Source organism: Lissotriton vulgaris, chromosome 3_1 (assembly GCF_964263255.1).
Source record: "Lissotriton vulgaris chromosome 3_1, aLisVul1.2, whole genome shotgun sequence".
Taxonomy (NCBI): domain Eukaryota; kingdom Metazoa; phylum Chordata; class Amphibia; order Caudata; family Salamandridae; genus Lissotriton; species Lissotriton vulgaris.
In genome coordinates, this window is record NC_141689.1 from 1012387335 (window position 1) to 1012410821 (window position 23487).

At 44.0% G+C, this 23487-nt stretch overlaps 1 protein-coding gene across 9 annotated transcripts in view; it reads right to left on the reverse strand.

The window, feature by feature from the left end:
- Positions 1–23487, reverse strand: part of MPDZ (multiple PDZ domain crumbs cell polarity complex component) — an 856387-nt gene that overhangs the window by 400134 nt on the left and 432766 nt on the right. For all 9 annotated transcript variants that reach the window (XM_086961394.1, XM_086961393.1, XM_086961386.1 and 6 more), the window contains 3 exons: positions 22451–22555; positions 9667–9759; positions 4868–5045 (listed from right to left, as the gene is read on the reverse strand). In XM_086961394.1, the coding sequence (XP_086817520.1) occupies positions 4868–5045; positions 9667–9759; positions 22451–22555 (376 nt within the window). The remainder of the gene's footprint in view (positions 1–4867; positions 5046–9666; positions 9760–22450; positions 22556–23487) is intronic.

The window sequence follows — 23487 nt, forward strand, 5'->3', positions numbered from 1 at the left end:
GTAAACTGAAAGCGCTCATGGCGTACCATGAACAGCAGTTAATGCCGGTGGGCCGGCAGGATGGAGATGTGAAAGTAAGCATCCTGCCAGTCCAACGCTACCATCCAGTCCTGCGGGTCGACAACGGACAAAAAATGACTCAGTGTCAACATTTTGAACTTCTTCCGGAGGAAGCGATTGACATCCCTGAGGTCCAAGATAGGACGCAGGCCCTTGTCCTTCTTGGGAACCAGAAAGTATTGGAAGTAACAACCATGACCTACTTCTGGGACAGGAACGAGCTTGATGGCTCTCTTGGCCAAGAGAGCTGTAACTTCCTGCTGGAGAAGGGCCAGATGATCCTCCGACATGCGGTGGGATTGTGGTGGCATGGCTGGAGGGGTAGTCTCGAAGAGGAGGGAGTAACTCCTTTGGACTATTTGCAAAAGCCACCTGTCCGAAGTGCTGGTGTGCCAGTGGGGGAGGTGATGGCGAATCCTGCCGCCCACTGGCGCTTCATGGGCCTGAAAGGTTAGAAGGGTTTGGAGGCTGCTGCAGAGGGGGCGGTTGGTGGACTGGCCCGCCTGCTGGCCCCCAGAACCTCGCCCGTTGTTTCCACGTCCTTGGCCGCGCGAAGACTGGGTAACTTGCTGCGTCCTGTGACCCTGGCTGGGACGTGGCGGGGCATCCCTTCCGTAGCCAGAAAGAGGCAAAAAGTAAACTGCAACGGACGAGCCAAGAGGCCCAAGGACTTATCAGTAGCCCTTTGAGTACTTGACGCGCTCTAGGGTGTTGTCTGCTTTGTCGCCAAAAAGGCGATGGCCAAGGGCATGTCCATCAGAGTGTTCTGGACATCCCTTGAAAAGCCAGTGGACCTCATCCAGGCATAACGGCGAAGCGCTACTGACATGGAAATGGTCCCGCCCAGAGAGTCAGCAGTGTCCAGCCCACAACAGATCGTAAACTTCGCTGCATCTCTCCCGGTGGCGACATCCTGGGAGAGCACTGCCCGGACCTCCTCCGGACACTGAGGCAGCAAGTCTGCCACAGTATCCCACACAGAATGCGAATAATGGCCCAGGAGACATGCAGGTTTTACAGACCGCAGTCCTAAGCTGGCGGAGGAGAACATATTCTTGCCAAGGTGGTCCTGCTTCTTGGATTCCCTTTGCGGTGGAGCGGTAGGGAAGGCACTTTTGGAGGTGGAGACTTGGTCCACCAAGCTCTCCGGGGCGGGGTGTAGGGAGAGGAAAAAGGGGTCGCCCGGAGCCAGGCGGTGGCGTCGGGCGATCATCCTGTCCTTGGGAGCGCCCGTGTTGGGCCTGGACCATGTGTCCAAAAGGACGTAAGTGAGAGCCTCATTAAATGGCAGCAGGGGCTCCGAAGAGCTCGCTGCCGGTTGAATCACCTCAGTCAGGAGATTAGTCCTGACTGCCACCGTAGGAAGCTCAAGGCAACACCACAGCGTATGACGCTCCCTCCTCCTTAACCACGGTAGGAGGAAACAACATGCCAAGCTCGGGTGAAGTGTCACGACCACTGGCATCCCCCAGTTCCTCTCTCCAGTCCTCCTCAGTCTCTAGCTGGTCAATTAAAGGGTCACCTAACCTCTCCCAGTCCTCCTCTGGCTGCCAAACAGGCGGAAAATGGCCAGGGTGGAACACAGGGACAAAAGTAACCATCAGCGTCGGACTGACACCGTCCACGTAGGGATGGAGGCTGGAGTAGACGCCGGCCGGGGAGCCGACCGGCGCCGAATGCGGTAATGGTGCCGAAAGAAGCGGTACTGGCAGAGGATATAATGAGGTTAACCGGCGCCGATCTGGATCCAAGCTTGCATTCAAGAGGGGCCTGCGGCGGGGCCGGAGCCGCTGCCAGCAAAGACCTAGGCCCTCAATCGACTCTGCGGTGCCCGAAGGCATGCCAGCGGGGTCGGTACGCCCAAAGATGTCATGCATCGCCTCATAGAACGTACGAAGCTGTGTGGGGGTCTCTACGGGCCCCAGAAAGGGAGGGAAGCTCAGAGTCTACCCATTAGGCTCCGCGCGCAGACCCAAGGGCCACGTCGGTTCGGGCACCCGACGAGTAGTCGAAGAGCGACAATGCTTCTTCGACTTCTTCTTATGCTTTGACTTACCCGACCCCGAGGGCGGAGACTTCGATGACTTGTCGGAATGGCGATGGCTCCACGACCGGTCCCTCAACCTCCCTCTTGACTGGGACCTCGAACGGTGCGGAGCAGACTGTCGTCGTTCAATTAGCTTTCGGGACCGCTCCGGCAAAGCCCTCTGCGTCAACAACTGACAGTTGGAGCACGACTTGGGGTCGTGGTCACGCTCCAAGCAAAAGAGGGCCATGCGGTGCGGATCCATCACCAACATCAGCGGATACAGGAACCGCAGGCCTTAAACCCGGAAATCCCTCATGTAAATGCTTGGAGATGAAGACTCATAACACGAATTTGACAAAAGTCGAGAAAAACGCAGTAAAAAAATGACTGAGGTACCGCTCTTCCCAGATCTGTGCTGGCTGGTGCGGAAAATGAAAGAACTGACATCAGCGCGCGAAGTAGGTGCCGCAACCTCATCCCGGCAACCACAACGCTGACGACAGATGCAGAGCCAACCATTGCCACCTTCCAAAGCGCAGAGGGACTGCTGCTGAAAAAGCTTTGCGGATCCAATCTGGTGCCTGGGGGTAATTCAAAGGTAAGGAATCTATAACTACCAAAATGAAAATAGGTATTCCCAAGACCCACAAATTATAGATATTAAGCACGGAAAGTTCAATTACTTAAAAAACATTTAATTTATTAAAATTTCATAATTATAATACACAATAATTGCACAATGTTCACTCATAAAATGTTTAAATCAAAGATTATAAAAAGCATATTGCAACAATCAATACACAAAATAACAATGCCCACAGAATTAACAACAATTAACAAAATGTCATTATGACCAGCAAAGCTGTACGACATAAAGTTATCGATTACTGTTTGTACATCCAAATTTTGCTCTAAGACTCTGTTTCTTATACTTAAAGAATTAGTGTTCTAAAACAATAGAATTATTCACAGGATTGTACTCTATGTTGCGTCGACGCGTTTCGATGGTTCCTTCTTGATTATACCATCTTTATCAAGACAATCTTTATTGTTCTGTCTCCAAGTACAATTATAATTTCATTCCTCTGTGTCCTGCCATTGGAACTTTTCTTATTACTATCTGTAGATAGATACAGTTGTCTCAATCTGCCTTAAGATTTTTGTGGTTTTCCACTATTACAGTTCATGTGACCTCAATCGTAGATGGTACTACTTCTACTTTTGCCCGTTGATACCCTCGGTTCACTTGAGAAGTAAAGGTCTGAGTGATCTCCAAATTGCCAGAAGAGCAGTGTATCAAAACTGTCACCCGTGGTGGGAGCCTAGATTTTTTATTTATCTATTGCTTCAGAACAAGCGTCTCTGTTGCCAAGCTTGACTCCTTTTCAATACTACTTTCTTTGTACAACTCTAAGCATATTATTTCCTGGTTGTATGCTTTGTCTGCTGCTCGGCTACCAAAGAGTATCTCCCTTAATAGCAGGTATTGATTAATACAATTCAAGATCATCCAGAGGTTGTATTGTATACTTATTAAGATTCATTGGTATGGCTTTAGAGAAGCCTCTATTTGACATGCATGTCGTGTGGGGGAGGTTGGGGGCAGCTGACTTTATACATAGTCTGGGGTGTTCCCCAAATATCAGCATTTTATTGGACTGAATTCAGTAAAATGATAGACATCAATTTGGAACCTGCCCCCTTATAGCTTTGCTAGGATATGTCACAGAGATTCCCACACCCGTTAGGAAATATACTACAATTGCACTTTTATTGGTTAAAAGGTGCATTACAATGAGATGGGGTAGAAGGCCTGTTTCTATTTTAAAAAACTTGATGTGCAGCCTTATATACTGCAATATTTTGTCATCCAACTTTTGAATGTTTATGCCTCTGATATCCAGACCATGGCATATTCAAGGGATGTTAGGGTCACATCTGGCACAGCACGATCTGGAAGATGTGATAGATTATAACGCTGATGAATGTGACTTAATATAAAAATACTGATTTCTGTTTTCCACACATCAAGAGTACAGAATCAACAACGCCCGTCTCTTGTCAATCTGTTTTGTTTTCTTGTATAATTAGCTTTCTCAAAAACTTCACAGTATAGTGGCCAGGCTCTCAGGATTATAAAGTAAGCATCCGTCAATAGGTCTATGAAGTTGATTGGCTTGACCACAGTCTCAAAGGTCGGCGAACAGCCCACCATCTCTACAGACCACAGCCTGCAAACTTTTACTAAAGTATAACTTACAAAGATTAGACATACCATGTAGATGTTAATTTATACTTGATTTCCCTACCCCTCTTCTCTCCCCGTTATTTGATTATGAAGCAACATTCCAGAAGTGAATGGGGTGTTTGTTATCACCAATAAACAAAAACATACAATGTTTTCATTAATAATTTCCCTGATAAAAATGTTGCTAATTTTCTGATGAATGATCAATTGTACTTTGAACAACATAAATCCCATAAAAATATTATTGTATATTTGCTTTGAAGGTAAAAAAGGTGCTTTCCTTGGATGTAAGACTGTATAACTTCTGTAGTCTTTGAAATGATCAATGCAACAAGAAAACATAATTATAGCTTTAACACTTGACGTTGTCGAACAACCATGTTCACATCCATGGAGCGGTAAATGAGATTGAGGTTTTGATGTTACTGTAAAAGGTCAAAGTTAACTTAAATGATTAGGTTCAAAGTTAAAAATAAGATATAGACATGTGTATTTGCAATATAAGAACGTGTGATTCAGGATCTATGTACCTCAACTATACGATCTCCAGTCTTTAACGTTCCGTTTTTACCAGCAGGGCTGTCTTCCAGGATATGCTTAATAAAAATTCCTCTCATGACTTCACCATTACTCAACCGGCTTCCCATCCCTCTGCCTCCAACTATGCTTATTCCTAGAGACTTGCCGGGTTCTCGCCAAAGCTCAATCCTAAAAGAACAGAATATCACAAAATACCTATTAGATTAAGTCACTCAGTTATCACTGTTATCATCATATATGTTAAACCTGACACTTTCCAACAATGTTGCCATGTATAATTTGACCAACTTAAATTTCCTTCCCGTTCCAAAACATTTAACACATACAAAATGCACTGCTTCATAATGTATTCACTGAATTATTGCAAAATTAAGTAATGTTTGAGCAGGATTCCTTTTACAGTGAAGAATGTAGCTCTGGGAACTGATACCTGTTGTCCCCTGATTCAACAAGATAATAATGTACAATGCAGGCCATCCTACAATGGGTAATTTCAAAGCTGTGTTAATCAGAATCCTAGCTCTGCAATGCACATGTAAGTAGCACAGATGCCACACCGCCCTGCTGTCTACAATAAAGCAACCTTAATACTACTGAAAGTAAAGGGAGAGCAAGTGACAGTACTACCAGTAGCAGAAGTAATCTTTATAGCAGTAGTAGTGGCCCAGATAAAATTATTAGCAACACTGGCATCTCCATCGTTATTTGTTTTAATAGTAGCACAACTGGTGGTGCTGTTAGCAGAAAGTATCCTAAAACTGCTTCCACCGCTAGTAATAATCACTTGATTTTTAACAGTATTACTAGATTTTTTAACAATACTAACAATAACACTAATTGCGATATGAAGTACTAGCTAAGGCACAGCAAGCACCGTTAGTACTAATAGCACTCTGGAGAGCGCTACTATTAGAAGTAGTAGCAGTATTACGATTATTTCCAGAAACAATATTGTCAGGAGTTGAAGTATTAGTACTATGATGAATAATGCCAGCAGAAACAATATTTCTAGGCTTTTTAACTTATTTAAATGAAAGACCATATTGACCGTGGTGTACCTATGCATGTATATATTAACTATTGGGTTAATTTGAGAGAATACATCCATTAAAAAAAATATTATAGGATTGTTACTAATCTATGTTGTCCCACAGCCTCTGTGTTCATTAATAATGTGCATTTCCTAACTGAGTTGACTGTTTGCTGACGGATACTGCATATGCTAGAGAGTGAAGACCAGTAGCATTGGCAAGATGCAAAGTGACTGAATGTAATTTGTAAATTGTTGTTGAGGTAATGAAACCAATTTTTAAAAAATCAAAGTGAAACCCTTTGCTGCTGGTAAGAAACTAATAGTCGATGGGCCCACAGCTTCTCTTACCCACCTCTGTTGGGAGTTCACAATTCCTATAACTTGAGTCCTATGTCCTTATGAAGAATGGGACACACATGGAGGTGTGTGTATCAGTCACAAATACTACATGAATAGTGGAACCCATTTGGACCCGTTGTACTAACTGCATATTGGGGCGAGCAGAGGTTGCAAGATACTCCTTTTGTCAAAATAAGACGCCTCTGCTTGAGTGAAGTACACTAATCCCCGTTTAATTTGCTTTTGTTTCAATGATAATAATTGTCAAAAATGTTCTAATCCAACAACAAACCACCTTGAACTGTCCTAATTTGATGGCCCTGTGATCATTTTTGTCTCAATTTTTAAGGGTGCCCTTTAACCGGAAGAAATGAGATCACAACCCACAAGATTTGTTGAAGCAGCTCTGACCTGCTAACAAGATAATCAGCTTGAGATCCTAGGTTTGATGCCTATGCATGAAAAACGCCCCTAAGCGCTTCCTAAGAACATTAACATCTCCTCAGACCCCTCCCGTTTTAGAAAAAATATTAGAATAGTTGTGGTGAGTGCAGCATATAGAGGAGGAACAAACTAGTCACAAACTGCCTTGAAAACAAAATCAGCAAATTCTGTGTGGGCGTAGACTGGGGATTAAGCCCCCACTTGATACATTTCAAATGGTAAGGGTTTAGTTATTACTTGTCTTTTAATATAATGTAACATTCACAGCTATTTTTTGCATTCTCTGAATTACTGTTGTAAATTCTCTGAGGTTTTAGGTGGCCAGCTTGGAAATTCTGCTTAATAAAATTACTTTCTTTATGTTGTTGGGTATGACATAATATGCCATTTTTGTCCTCTTCCCTGCTCTGCAATATCCTCTTTTATAGGTTATGCGTCAATTACTACTTCGAAAATAGGTGGTTCAAATACCTTCCCTTCATATTTTGAATATGTGTGACTGGACATTGGTCTGTAGGTGGAATGTCTTAAATCCTTGCAAAGGTCCTTTCATTTTCAAGGGGGCTATTTAAACTGTGCTGATACAGTTATTGTAAGGGGTTTCTAAGTAACAAGTGACGTATTGGCTAAACTGCACCCTCTTACGCAGGATTACGTTATTCTGGAAGCACCCTGCTATTTAAAACAAAATGTGCAAGATGAAAGGTGGATGTTTAGGGCGAACGGTCAAGGCATAATTCTAGGGGAACCTGCATTTCAATGACCCAGGCTAACATGACATGGACTTAGTGGAAAAGTGAATGGGGTGTTCAGGATTAAGTTTACTATATATCACACTCCTATGCTTAGTGTCTTTACATGACATCACTCTACCTGGCTGCCCTTCTGAAAAATGTGCACAACACACATTTTATTTTGACTATTGTAAGAAATATGGTTCCGAAATTTAGGGAGAACAAAGGAAGGAGACAAGGGTGAGTTGGAGGGCCATGAATGGACATTTGGAATTTTTGTAAGTATCTACATAATTTTTCCAGTATAGTATATACACAGTGGCAATATTCAAATGTTAGGAGAATCGTGATTGTTGCAAACAAACAAAAACAAAAAACATCTGCCCCTCTGCCCACTTGTATGCAGCTTTAGCATGGTGATTCTCATTGGCGGCTGGTGAAGTTTCAAGGAGGTGAGGCGTAAGATGAAACCATGAATTTGCTTGAGAGAGTGCATCCACTGAGCATATCACTCCTCAGGGAGGTGCTGGGAGTCTATCCCCGAGGAACAAAAATAAAAATGGCACATAATGGTCCATTTTCAAAATAATTTCTTTAATAAAATGACCTACGGTACATTTGTTTTTACGAGATTAGAGAAAATTCCTAGTTTGCCTCCCCAATATGCTGTCACCAGGCACAAGGGCTTGGAATCCCCCTCATAAAACTTTTGTAAATATGTGTTCTCCTACCTCCATGTGCATGCAGATTAAGTGACATGTGAGGATAAGGGGAACTGGTCAGAAAGGCCTGGGCTGCTCACTGCATTAGTGAGGTGCACAAATAGGCCAGAGTTGACTAATGTGCAAGCAAGGTGAGAGAGAAAAATAACTTTTAGGCTAGTCTTAAAGATTCAGGTAATAATTACAGATACTACCTTGACAAGCCTATGAATAACTACATTGCCCAAAACAACATACATAGCTATGCCAGGTTACTCATTGTTGCAAACTACACATATAGATGTGCGGTGGGTTAATTAATTTCCTTAAGCAATGCTGCTTGGATTCTAAGTTACGACAGAGGACAGAACAGAGAAATAAAATCCACATGAACATGAGTGAACCTGTCTCCTAGAAGGAAAACATCTGTGACTTTCCATGCTGACGATGAATAAATGCAAGAGTGGTGCTCCAGTTAGACAAGCAAGCACTGATAATGATTGAATGGGGGAGCGGAACCTCCGTTGCACACGCACACATAGAGTAAATGAACGGAGGGCTTTTATCTGCTTTCAGCTCAAACACAAACAAATGAATGTACGTGCGATGCTCTGAATGACCAGACAATGAATGAAGTTTTGCTAAGTTTCAAATGCAATCACATACAATTGATGGGGCACCTGTTGTCTGCTGTAAGTGCTAACACAAACAACAAGTGGCCTTGTGCTAATTAACGTCCACACAGAAACACATTAAGCAACGGGAGGTATAGTACCTCACTATCAAATGCAGCCAGTCACAGCCGACATGTTGCGGGTAGGGGTCGCGCTGCAGTTTCATGGGGGCAAGGTGGGGGGGGGAGGGTATAATTAATACAAATTAAAACTTACCTTACCGGATCTCGCAGTACATCAGATCCTGGCCAGGTTCATCTTTTTCCCAACAGGAAGCAGCCACAGGCAGCCACCTTCCTCTAAGCCAATCACAACATTGGTGGGGACAGCGCCCGGCGGAGCGCCTATGAGGAGGCCATTTTCTCTATGTAGGCGGCATGCAGTCTACATAGAGAAAAGGCAGAGGGTGCGCATGACTGGTAAGGTCTGCCCCAGAGGGCCGTCCAAACAGTCAGGGCCCACAGCATTGAGCAAGCTACTTTTACTGGAACCGCCCACTACTTCCCGACCCGCCCATCCACCTGCCCCCAACCAGGCATACCCTTCTGCTTTCTCGTAGTGCTAGAAGCAGAAACATAAAATGGTATTTAAAATACCATTTTATGTTTCTGCTTCTTACACTGCAAGAAAATAGTGGGGCGACGTCCCTCCGCCCTAATGGAGAAGCCGCGCCTGGTGATTCTGAAAAGCACAGCATGGGTCTTTTTGAGAATCACAGAATAGGTGAGGTTAAAGCTAAATATCATATTTCAGATAGGAAATGCATTCAGTATTCAGTGGAATAAATTTACTGTAACAGGGGTGGAATTTGAGACATATGCAAAAGCAACTCTATTTCTTTTACACAAAACATGTTTTACTTACCGTCTGGGTTGATTCCAGTTACTGAAACCAGCACTTTGAAGTTCGCTCTCCTCTCCCTCACCTTCCTCACGTTCAGGCAATTCTGGAATTTCACTGTTGATAGGGAAGCACAAGAAAATAACAATATTACTAGAAATATGGGAGATTATAATTCTGACCATGGACTGAACCAGATTGAAATTTGATGTAAACTTACATTATTTTGGGGACAAAAAATATTCAAGAAATATCCTTACACTTTTTGGCTCTTTTGGTACTCGGAGTCTGCTCTTAAGAAGAAATCAGTGGTCAGGAAAATCATTTATAGTCTTAAGAAATGTCTAAGTGTATTACGTGAAACCTCTCACTTTAGACAAAATACCAGGGAACTCCACAAAGTGCAGCTTAGTTATTATATGTCATCAGTTCAGGTGAAAATGAATACACAATGCACGCCGACAAAACTTCCTTTTTTATGTATTTTTATAATGCATATTTACAAAATAACTTTGCTTTCATACATAAAGTAGACTATTATTAATTATGGAAAAGCAGGAGTAAAAGAAACAAAGACGACCAATGTAGGGGTCGTATTTAAGAATTATTTATCTCTCTTTTCAAGTAGCTAATATGCCAGTAGTCAAGAACTAGCAGCAAACCATAGAAGCATCTGTTTTAATGAACAAGCGGCTTACCTTTGGTAACAATGTATCTCTAAGAGACATATGTTAGTTAGACATTCCTTACCTTTAAAATTTCCCCCAGGCGTCAGACTAGATACATAGAATTTTTTTTCAGCAGTACCCCTGCACGTCAATAGGTAGTGTTGGTCGACTACGCGCCTGTCGTCGGCGTCATGGTCACTAGGATGACATTGCGGTGTCTACTTAGAATCCGCCCCTGCGCGCTAACGTCAGTTCTGACACAACTTTCCACACCAGTAGTGCAGAGCCATTAAAGACACTGACCACTGGTGCACAACAACTAGGGCCCTGCAAGGGAGTCCCTATCCCTAGAAGTCAGTTTGGAGAGCAGGGAGGCTGGGTGGGGTGGTAAGGAATCTATAACTACCATATGTCTCTTACAGATACATTGATACCGAAGGTAAGTAACTTGTTCATCTGAAAGAGACAGTTAGTTATAGATTCCTTAACTTTAGAATAGATACCACAGCAATACCAGCCCCAGAGGAGGGTCTACGAACCAAGTTCACACCAGAAAGTCCTGGAGGACTAAACGGGTACACTAGCCGCCCCTCTGGACTTGGCGGTCCAGGCAGTAATGTCTGGTGAACGTGTGCAAGGATGCCCACATGGTTGCCTGACAGATATCAAGAAGTGGGACTCCACGTGCCAATGCAGTGGTTGCTGCAGTAGCTCTAGTGGAATGAGCACTGAGCCCCACTGAAGGTTCCTTTTTCGCTAAAGCATAACAGATTTTAATACAAAGGACCACCCATCGAGAGAGGGTACGCTCTTGAACAGCCCGGCATTTCTTGGCACCTACATAGGCAACGAAGAGATGATCATCCACCCGGAAATCTTTTGTGCGGTCAAGGTAGAAAGATAGCGCATGTTTATGGTCCAGACGGTGGAGTCTCTCCTTCTCCTTGGAAGGATGCAGAGGTGAGAAGAAGGTGGGCAAAGTGGTTGCTTGTCCTATGTGAAATGGTGTAACCACTTTAGGAAGGAACGAGGGTCTCGCCCTAAGCACCGCTTTATCTGGATGCACAGAGAAGAAAGGGGGCTTAGAAGACTGAGCTTGAAGCTCACTCACTCTGAGGACAGAGGTGATGGCAACAAGGAAGGCAGTCTTCAGAGTGAGTAGCCTGAGAGGACAGTTGTGAAGAGGCTCAAAGGGAGCACACATAAGAAAAGTTAAAACAAGATTCAAGCCCTACTGGGGCATTATGAAACGAGAAGGAGGAAAGAGATGAGTAATGGCCTTAAAAATTGTATTTACAATAGGGGTCTTGAATAAGGAAGGCTAATCAGGCAGCCAAAGGAAAGCAGAGATAGCTGCAAGATAGCCTTTAAGAGTGCCCAGAGCAGAGCCCTGCTGGGCCAAAGAAAGTATATACAAGAAAACCTCAGAAAGAGGATCCACAGCCTTTGCTGTGCACCATGCCACAAACTTGCTCTATCTAAAGGCGTATACCGTTTTAGTAACGTCTGTGGGCTGGCAGGACAGGGATGTGGAAATAGGGGTCCTGCAAGTCTAATGCCACCATCCATTCTCCAGAGTCGAGGGCCAACAGAACCTGAGCCAGCGTGAGCATTTTGAACTTTTCCTTGCGGAGGAAGCAGTGAGGGCCCTGATGTCTAGAATAGGATGCAGGTCTTTGTCTTTTTTGGGCACCAGAAAGTAGTGAGAATACAAACCGCAACCTACTTCTGTGGCAGAGACCCTCTCGATAGTCCCCTTGGCCAAGAAAGCTAAAACTTCCTGGTGGCAAAGTGCCAAATGATCCTCCGACATGTGATCGAAAGACCGTGGCATGGAGGGAGGTGTAGTCTCGAAGGGGAAGGAGTAGCCCCTTCGGACTATTTGCACAAACCACCTGTCTGACGTGATGGATTGCCAGGGGGGGGTTTGATGGTGAATCCTGTCGCCCATTGGCCATAGAGGGCCCTGAAAAGTCAGATTAGGAAGGCTTGGAGACTGCTGCAGGGAGGGAGGGTGGACTGGCCCACTCACTGGCTCCCAGACCCGCAAGGTCGCTGGGGCCCAAGTCAGCGGCCACGCAGAGCTGGGCAGTTTGCGTGGACCAGTGGCTAGACTGGCCCGGACGTAGTGGGGTGCCCCTTCCATAGTCACGAAAGGCAGACTGACTTGTCACCAAGAAGACCATGGCCATCGAAGGGCTTGTCCAGTTAAGTTACCTGGAAATCCCCTAAAAAGCCAGACATTCTAAACCAGGCGTAACGCCGAAGGGTTACCGGCGTGGCAATTGTTCTGCCCAGTGAGTCGGTGGTATCCAGTCCACATCGAATTGTGAATTTTGATGCATCTCTCCCATCTGTCACTGCTTGGGAGAGAACTGCCCGGGCCTCCACCAGGTACTGAGGCAGCACTTGTGCAACCGTATCCCAGATTGCATGGGAGTATCAGCCCAAGAGGCACACGGTATTCACAGACCACAGTGCCAAGCTGGAGGAAGAGAACATGCGCTTCCCAAGATGATCCAGCTTCTTGGATTTCCTATCTGGGGGAGCAGAAGGGAATGCGCCCTTGGAGGAAGAGGCTTGGACCCCCAAGCTCTCGGGGGAAGGATGTTGGGTGAGGAACACTGTGTCAGGCGGTGACAGCAGGCAATCGTCCGTTCCACAGAAACCCCTGGCTGGGCTTGGATCAGGTGCTCAGTAGGACGTCAGTGAGGGTCTTGTTGAAGGGCAAGAGGGGTTCAGAGGAGGTTGCAGCAGGCTGAAGCACCTCTGTCAGGAGGTTAGTCCTAACAGCCACTGAAGAGGGCTTGAGCGTCCAAGGCCTCGGCTGCCTTTCGCACCACCACAGTTTAGGACACGGTATGGGTAGAAAGCATGCCAAGGTCTGCAGAAGTGTCCAGACCACTGGCGTCATCCAGGTCCTCTCTCCAGTCTGGCTCTTCAAGCTGGTCTGCTAAAGGGTCAGAAGACCTCTCCAGGTCCTCATCACCACCTTCTGGGTGAAAGGGAACACCAAGGATGAACAGGTGAACAAAAGTACCCTCTGGCGTCGGGTTCGACGACGGTCCAGCTCCGGGTCCATCTCGGAGATGAGGATGGGGAAGGTGTCAGCCGGGGGCATGGCCAACACCGGTGGTGTCGTCACCGGGATCTGCACCGGGGAAGGTCGAGTAAGATCGACCGGCGCTGATCTGGATCCAGGCTTTGATCCACGTGGGCCACTGGAGCCGCTGGTATCGAAGACCCAGTACTACGAAGGCACGCCGGTGGAGTTGGGCTGCCCAAAGATGCAATGGAGGGCTTTATAAAATGTATGAAGTTGGGCAGGGGACACCCCGGAAATGGGGGGAGGCGCAGTGTCATCCCTGAATCAGGCACCGGAAACAGCCTTACAGCGAGCACGTCCCGGATCCCTCATCGCGTCAGCAGACCGACAAGGAGAAGGTGAAGAGCGTCAGTGATTCTTCACATTCGTCTTGTGCTTTGATTTACCCGAGGACATCGAAGACTAAGACTAAGTGTGGGGGCTCCGCGAATGGTCTTGTGACCTTCCGCTCGGAAGAGACCGGGAGCGACGCAGAGCCGACCACAAGGCATCCAAGAGCTTTTGGGATCGCTCCTGCAAAGACTTACGATATAGGGATATGGGGATGTAACACCCTATTTTTTTTTTTATTTAGTGATTTTACCACAAAGCTTAGATTGTAAATAGCATAGAAGACACACACATAAAATAAATATATAAATTAATATATAAATATACGGATGGGCTTTCATATTGTGTGACTGATGCAGTACAAAATAATATCTTTGGAGGTGACACTGAATTCAATAAGAAGAATCCAGGTGGCCTCAATACGGAAGAACCTTTTCACACATTTGTAAGAGGAGTGAGAGAGAGTGATACATTTCTTTTCCCACTGTTTTAGAAGGAGAAGAGATAAGGATTTTAGCAGTATGTAATATATATTAATATTGGATAAGCTAAAGGATAGATATACGAGTTATGTTGCACAGAGTACTTTAGTTTTTAATTGAGAAGAGGAGTATGGATCGGTGTCTGATCAAGGACCTTAGATGGGTGGATCTTCAGCACTCAACCGATAGACCCAAGAAAGATGTTGACCACAGGGCGGAATTGTTTTGAAGCACAGGGTATGAGTGGTACAGTATAGCAATAATCAACCTTTGAGGATGACAGGATAGCAATGTTCTTGACAAGAATTTTAATGAGAAACCACCATTATGAATTATTAGGTGGTATTGTCATGAAAGGTGATGAGAAATTTTTTATAGGAAAGTTTTTTTATAGAAAGGTTGTTGCAAATTTTAATGTATTAATGATATGATTTGGAGAAAATATTTGTATGACATTTTTTAATGCTTAACAATTTTGAGCCCTTGAATATATCATCAGCCTACATACAAATACTCCCAAAGGCCTCAATAATGATGAGGAAATGTTTATTCATTTGTAAATAAAAAAGACTTCATAACATCAACATTCCATAATGAGCTATCGCAAGCGGCAACGTGTGCCAAGGAACCTTAAAACTATGTGTCAAAGATAAACTAGACAATGGATACCAATCCAACAATTGAACATAGGAAGGGCAAAAATCGACTACTAGAATGAATTGCGGTTGGGTACTATACCACGGATCACCGTCTAATCACATGGCTAAATGATACAATATCCAAACGGTAACATCATTGACATACTATATGTCACACAGAATGTACATATGTAAATATTATGGACAAGCTATCGAATATCGAGATCAAGACATACTAATGTCAAATAAGAATAAGATGTACAAATGTAAATACCACAACATTTGCCCAGTAAATAGAAATTACAACATGTCATATCAGTAAATTGCACAAATGTAGAATCCATTTTCTAAAGTATGATTTAGTACAAAATATCTAAAGGCAATGCGACTTTATGTGATACTAACATAATGCAATTTTACACAACAAATGTGTTCTCTATCCTTGGGTTACAAGTGTATGAAAAACAGCAACTTCCAGAATGCAATGGGAGTGTTTTAACAGGAAATGCTATAAAACAGAATGCAAAGGTTGTTTCTCACAACCGTGCCAAAGGCCATGCTGGCCGAAACACGTCGGTTTTGACAGACTGGCTCTGTTTTGAAATAAATATCATTGAAATTGAAGGATTTCTGTGTGCGGCTAAAGTTTGTGGAAAAATTGATTCAGGCCATTGGTCCGGCCCATAGCCTGCGCCCGCTGCTGAGCGCTCTGGCTTAGGACCACATTTTTTGCTGACATGTATATACTGGGCACCGTGTGAGCCGACTCTGGTACGGTGAGGTCTGCTTGGCAATTTAAATGTTAAACATTGCTCTCCCCCGACCCTGCATCAAGTTGCATTTTACTGACTGCGTGTCTGTGCACTTAATGAAAGGTGTTTGACATTAGTATGAGTAGCAGTGTCTCTACTCCTAGGCCTTTTAACTTTACGAAATTTGAATAGGAGCCATAATTGTGAGAACGGTGGCAAGCTGAGGTAGCATTTGCTTATGCCAGTCAAGCACCAAACCATGCCAACTGCATGCTTGACAGCGAGATTTCAAGGGTTCATGTGGACGTATTGTTGGTTTCCGATGCTCGAGACAGACTGGCATTGCTTACTGGCTATACAGAACTGTAATGAGGCATTGTGGGACAAGAAGTCCTGTAAAGTGTTTGCAGAACAAACAGAGAACTGCAGTGACGCTTTTCACTGCAAAAATGCTGATGTATATTGCCAATGTGATACCTCTGCATGACCGATTATATCAGCGAGCATGTGCCATTTTATGTCCTCAAGTCACAGCTATCAGTAGCGCTTCAAATGGCTTCCCATACCGATTGATTGGATAGTCATTTATAATTATGTCTATTCTATTGTAGCACTACAATTGCGCAATATGTTAGACTGCTATTCGGGAATGTTTTAACTTTAATGCACACTCTCATTGTTAAAATATAGGTTACTCTTTTAACAGCTGCTTGAGAATTATGACTTAAAGCACACTAAAAGCATTTGAACAACGAGTGGGGACTGCAGGCTATCAGGGCGGGTCCACAGGCGCACTATGCGGGCTATAGGTGCAATTTTGCATCAGACCATAGTGCGCATGGGCATCAACCTCATCCTCAGATTGTTTTCGCCATTGGGCAAATGATGGAGTTGTATCAGTACAGATAAGGATGACCATGTATTGTGTATCTAAATAAGATAATACTGGAACAGATGTAGGTAGCCGGGGAGGCGGGTGGGCGTGTGTGGTTCTGCAGCTCTACATGCCAAGAACAGATGCATACTGGTAAGTAGCATTTTCCGTTCGAGGCATATGGGCTGCAGACCACACACTGTTGCATAGATTGCACAGCAGTTTCTCCTTTAGCGCCGGTCACCCACATCTGTTGCTGTAGTTTGAAATAATATTTTTAGCACAGCCTAAAAAAACACTTGCTTGTTGTTTTGCCTGCACATCTACACAGTAGTGTTTTGTAAATGTGTGCGTAGTAGACCATGTAGCTGCTTTACAGATATCATCTAATGGTATGTTTCCTAAGAATGCCATAGATGCTCCTAACTTACGGGTAGAATGAGCCCTAGGAGGAATGGATAGAGTGCATTTTGCTTTTTGGTAACAAATTTGAATACACTTAACAATCCATCTAGCAATGCCTGATTTAGAAATAGGATTGCCTTTATGTGGAGGTGAAAAGGACGCAAACAGTTGTTTAGTCTTTTGAAAAGGTTTTGTCCTTTCGATGTAGTTTAGAATTGGTCTTTTTACATCTAGTGTGTGTAGAGCTCTTTCTGCAACCATTTGCGGTTGTGGAAAAAATACTGGCAACTCAATTGATTGGTTGAGATGAAACGGTGAAATGACCTTTGGCAGAAACTTTGGATTTGTTTTGAGAACCAGTTTATTATGATGAAGTTGTATAAATGGTTCTTGAATTGTTAATGCCTGGATCCCACTCACCCTTCTTAGTGTGGTAATCGCTACTAAAAAAGCGACTTTCCATGTTAGAAACTTTAACTCACACTTATGCAATTTTTCAAAGGGTGGACCCATAAGTCTTGTGAGAACAATATTTAAATTCCATACTGGAGAAGGTGGTATTCTGGGAGGAATTATTCTTTTAACCCTTTCCATAAACACTTTGATTGCAGGTACTCTAAACAATGACAAATATTGTCTATTTTGGAGATATGCTGCTATAGCAGCAAGATGTAATCTGATTGAGGAGTACGCCAATTAGATCTTTGTAGATGTAAGAGATAGCATATGATGTTTTGTATAGAAACATCTAAGGGGTTAACATTGTTATTAGTGCAATAGACAACAAATTGTTTCCATTTTGCTGCATAGCATGCTCTAGTGGTAGGACGTCTTGCCTCCTTAATGACATCCATGCAATCAGGAGGTAAATTCAGATATCCAAACTCTAGGACCTCAGGAGCCAGATAGCTAGATTGAGCTGCATTGGGTCTGGATGCATAATCTCTCCATGGTTCTGTGTTAGTAGATGTGAGGAGAGTTTTAGTTTGTGATGTGGTACTACAGATAGCTGTAGTAGTGTTGTGTACCATGGTTGTCTCGCCCACGTTGGTGCTATGAGAATCAATGTGAGAGAATGTTGCCGTAGTTTGCGTACCACTAATGGAATTAGTGGGAGAGGTGGAAAAGCGTACGCATATTTGTTCGACCAGTTCATCCATACCGCATTGCCTTTGGATAATGGGTGTGGGTATCTGGCGGCGAAGCTTGGGCATTTGGAATTGCGGTGTGTGGCAAACAGATATATCTCTGGTTGTCCCCACCTTTGAAAAAATGGCTGAAGAATGTGAGGATGAAGCTCCCCTTTGTGTATCTGTTGTATTTGACGACTTACATTTCTGCAAATTGATTGTGAACTCCTGGTAGATGCTAACAGAAAAATGTTTTGAGGGATGGCCCATCTCCAAATGCTCTGCGCCAGCCTGGAGTGCTGTAAGGAGTGTGTCCCTCCTTGTTTTTGATTGAAATACATTGCTGTCATATTGTCTGTCCGGACTGGTACAGCTTTGTTGGATATGTAATGTTGGAACGATTTTAGAGCTTGAAAAATTGCTTGTAACTCCAGATAATTTATGTGGAGAACTTTTTGTTTTGTTGTTCACGTACCTTGTACTGTGTGACTTTGTAAATGCCCTCCCCATCAAGTGGGAGATGCGCCTGTGGTCAGTATCATTTGTGGAACAGGTTCTATAAACGGCCGGCCCTTGGAAAGGTTTTTGGTGTCGCACCATTGCAGAGAGCGATGTGTCCGGTCGTCTACACCACCAGATCTGTTATTTCTTGTCGAGCCTGAGTCCAGTGACCTGCCAAGCATTCTTGTATGGGGCGCATTTGTAGTCTTGCGTATGGTAATATGAAAATGCAAGATGCCATCATTCCTATTAGCTGCATGAACACTCGAGCTTGTGACTGTAATTTTTTGATGAGAATCTACATACGGTAGCTTGTATTCTTACTAAGTTGGGGTACGATATTGCCGTGGAAGTATCTATTGTGGCACCTAGATACTGCTGAGATAGGGACGGTTGTAGATTTGACTTCTTTTGATTCACTGTAAACCCCAACTTGTGTAGCAGGCACATTGTCTGATGCGTGTGCTGTACACATTGGTTGTATGACTTGGATTTTATTAACCTGTCGTCAAGATATGGGAATACATGAATGTTGACCCTTCTTAAGTGTGCTGCTACTACTGCTAGACACTTTGTGAATACTCAAGGTGCGTTGTTACTCCGAAGGGGAGCACCTTGAATTGGTAGTGTTGACCTTCTAGTACGAACCTTAGGTACTTTCTGTGAGACAGATGAATGGGAATGTGGAAGTAGGCGTCCTTGAGGTCTAATGTCGCAAGGAAGTCGCCTTTCTCTAGTAACAGTAGAACCTGTTGTAATGTGACCATATGAAAATGGTCTGAATGTATGTACATGTTTAGGGGTCTTAGATGTAGAATTGGTCTGAGAGACCCATCTGTTTTGGGGATGAGAAAATAAAGGGAGTAAACTCCTGTGTTCTGATGGTTTTTTGGTACTGGTTCTATTGCATTCTTTTGCAGTACTGATTCCACCTCTTGTCTTAATAATAAGAGGTGTTTTTGTGACATGGGACATTGTCTTGGTGGTATTGCTGGAGGATTGGAAGTGAGCTCCAGGCAATAACCAGACTGAATTATTTGTCTCACCCACCTGTCCGTAGTGATGGAGTTCCAGACAGGTAGGAACTGTTGTAATCTTCCCCCGACCGGAATGGAATGGTCTGGGGGGATGGAAGGGCAGTCACTGTTTGGGAGTAGAGGCGTTGCGATTGTTGTTGCCTCTGCCTCTGCCCTTATTGTTGTTTCCTCTATACCCTCCTCTATAATATCCCTCACTGGGCGAGGTTTAGTTGGGCGGTTTGTAAGTAGGGGAGGTGTTGTCAGTTGGGAAACTTTTAGAGGCGCCCCTAAATGAGGAGCACCGAAAGGAAGGTCTATGGGCTTGTCTTTGTAAAGCTCCAATTGATTTTGCCGTATCGGTATCTTTTTTCATTTTTTCCAGTGCACTGTCTACATTTGGACCGAAAAGATGTTGTTGGTGAAATGGGTCGTTTAATATACTGGCTTGTACTTCTGGTTTGAACCCAGAGATTCGTAGCCATGAATGTCTGCGCAACAGTACCCCTGTATTTACTGCTCTAGATGCTGTGTCTGCAGTGTCTAGCGCATATCTTATGGAGGTATTAGTTATAACCTTTCCATCTTGTATTAAGACAGCAGCCCTAGCCTTATATTGTTCTGGCAGGTGTAGCATGAGTGACTCTAATTCATCATAATGAGCTCTGTCATATCTTCCTAACAGAGCTTGAGTGTTAGCAATCCTCCATATATTGGCAGCTTGTGAGAGTGTGCGTTTCCCGGAAGCATCTAAAAGCTTGGATTCTTTGTCAGTGGGTGGAGCATTCCCTGTTGTCTGTGAGTTGGCTCTTTTTCTCGCATTTGACACTACCAGTGAGTCTAGTGGCAACTGTCCCTTAATATATGCTGGATTAGATGGCTCTGCTTTGTATTTCTTTTCAAGTCTGGGGTTAATTACCCTGGCCCTGACTGGGTCTTTAAATATTTCTGGTGCGTGTCTTACCACTCCATTAAGTATTGGAAGTGTGGTTGTGGTTTTATGTGACGTTAATAGTGTATCCATAAGAAAATAAATCTTCTTCTATTGGATCTGTATGCAAACCTACTCCATGGAAAATAGCTGCTCTATGGATGAGTTGTGTGAACCCAATGGTGTCATCTGGTGGAGATGGCCTAGACGGGTATGCCTCGTCTTGTGGTAGATCTGGTGCTTCTGGTGCATTGTAATCTTCCCATGGGTCGCCTGATGGCCCAATCATCTCATCTGGGTCATTAATTTCATCCATTTAATGATAACTCTCTTGTGAATATGTATCCCCATAATCCTCATCCTGTGGTAAAAGGCTATGTGTACTTGCTGGTGAATGTACAGTAGAAATATCTGCTGGTATTTCTACTTCTGGTGAAGGAGGTCTTATAGGGGAAGTTTGAACATGCTTCTTTAGAGGAACAGGTGATGATTTATGGCAGTCCATTTTCCTCTTTTCAGGCACTGTTTACACATGCCAGGTCTTTGGATGAATTTTTAGAGTCTTTTGCCTTACATCAGGTTGGAAAAGCTCTTCTATTGGTAAATCCTTTTTCGGCGCCGATTTACCTTGTTTGGAGCCGAAAGATTTAGGCTTCACAGTGGCTATTATCTTTGGAACGGGTCTTGGTTTCGGTTCCGAAGACTTTTCTTGCCTTTTCTATGGATCTGAGCTTTTTGGATCCGAAGCTTTTGTTGCCGAGTGTTTAGACTTGTCTGCCTTTGGTGCCGAAGTGTGTTTGGGTATGGAAATTACTTTCGGGCCCGCTCTTTTAGTTACCGGAGTTGTTTTTTCTGCTCTTACCTTGTTGCTGACCACCACCCACCACTTACAATCATAGATTTGCGCCGTTCCCAGTCCAGATAAAATTGGCCTCACCTATGGCTTCTGCCACAGAAATCCCAACAAGACAAGGACAAAGGCTGAGATACTTTCAACTATGTCAAAGACATCTGACTGTGGGTCTACAAAATGTGACTTCAATCGGATAGAGATTTCCAGTACAATATAGACAATAGCCTTCATTCAGAATTAGTGGTTTCCAAATTTTGTTAAAATCACCTTCACCTGTGTATTTTCTGACTTAGGAAACTAATATTCACCACTTAGTGAATGAATTTTTACTCTCATCTATACCAGCGAAGCTGGAGAGTTTATATTTTGTAGAGACTTTCTATGCATAATGGCACTGTGCAGGTGAAAAACACCAAGGACCCTATTCCTTCTCCCCTGAAAATCCTGATTGGGGTGCAGGCTCTTCTTTATACCTGAATTGTGAATATACCTTGTGGGGTAAAAGGCTTTCCGACTACTGTTCGACAACAATATTTTCGGCTGGTAAAATATGGCTGGCACCATTTTTGCAGACACACATTTCACTTTCTGAATCTGGGCAACTCATAATGGAGTCGGTGGGAAGGAGAAGATACATACGGCAATTACCACGCTATCACCCTTCTGTCATCAGAATGGTGACATAGTTGCACATAGTTGCACACAGGATAAATAAATACCACACCGTGCAGTATCAGTATTCAACAGTGACCAATTATCGCTATGGATTGCACTCAAAGTAGGTTGCAAAGTTTACTATAAACCTTCATGAAAGGAGCAAAAAAAGGCACATTTATTCAACTTCATCCAAAACAAATATCCCTAAGATTAGCCTTTAGGTTTCCAGCGAAAACACCATTAGGAAACATGATTTGTTATTTCACAATCCAGTGTGTCACTGAGGACACTTCAGAAGTAAGTAGGCCACTTTTCAATATATAGCCACATGCTATTATGTTGGTATAATCAGTTCCACAGGTTTAAAAAATATAAGTGTGCTCTAATGATGGCAAACAGTGAATTTACATTCGTAAGTGAGAAGCATTTAACCACTGTGGAGAGTGACTTATTTAAATGTTTTACCTGGTATCACGTGAAGGTACAATCTCTTGTTCCACAGCTGCATCAAGCACTTGACATTTACTAGCTCTGTACTCATCCAGATGTGCTCCTAGCACATACGTGATACTGTAATTAAAAATGAAGAACATCAATAAACACATTAATAAATAATGACTGCAGAGGCTGGTGGATTACATTAGTACCCCTTAAGCCATTCACCACTCCCACTAAAATGTAGACTGGTCTGCTGACCTTATGTACGGCATTTCCGCCGTAGGGATTATGATGTTGGTTTTCAACAGGCTTTCCATGCTGCGCTTTCCGACAGGGGAAGCCTTGGGGAGCCGCTAGCAGGGCCCCTATACCTCAGCGGCCTCCGGTTGGAGGTCTGGGGGACACCTATGGTGCCCCCCTGTAAATCCCTGCACGGTGGCAGCACCATGACGTGCCTGCGACACAGTGCACGGATTTACACAAACTAACATTTATCTATGGGAGCTTGTGCTGCAGGCGGACACTGCCTGCAGCACAAGAGCCCATAGTCCGACTGCAGAACAAGCTCCCATAGAGAAATGGGAGTTTGCGACCACTCAATGTGTGGTCGCATCTTAATACGGATTTTTGGAAGTGCCGACCTACAGTCGGTCAGTTCGAACACCGAAATGGTGTCGGGCAGACTCAAGTACATCTTAATTAGGGCCTTAATCTTTGCCAGTTGGGTCTCATGATTGATGCACCTGCTTGGCAAAATGTTTTGCTTTCTGATAAAAGACTCCCAAATTGGGAAACACTGTGACTTTTTCCTTTGTGGTACGTACATGCCTCGCATGGCAGTCTCAGGTAGGAAAAACAAGTGATGATTGCCCCACCATCAACACAGCTGGACTATCACTGTGACATGGAGGCTCAGTGGTACATGGGCATCCAGGTCACAGGTTTACACCAGTAAAGCCAGCTGTGGCTCCACCAGGGTAAATCAAGAGCTTCTTTTGACTCTTCAAAGAGCAAGGGAGCTACATGTTTGACAGGGCAGGACCAGAGCCTATTTAAGGCAGTGC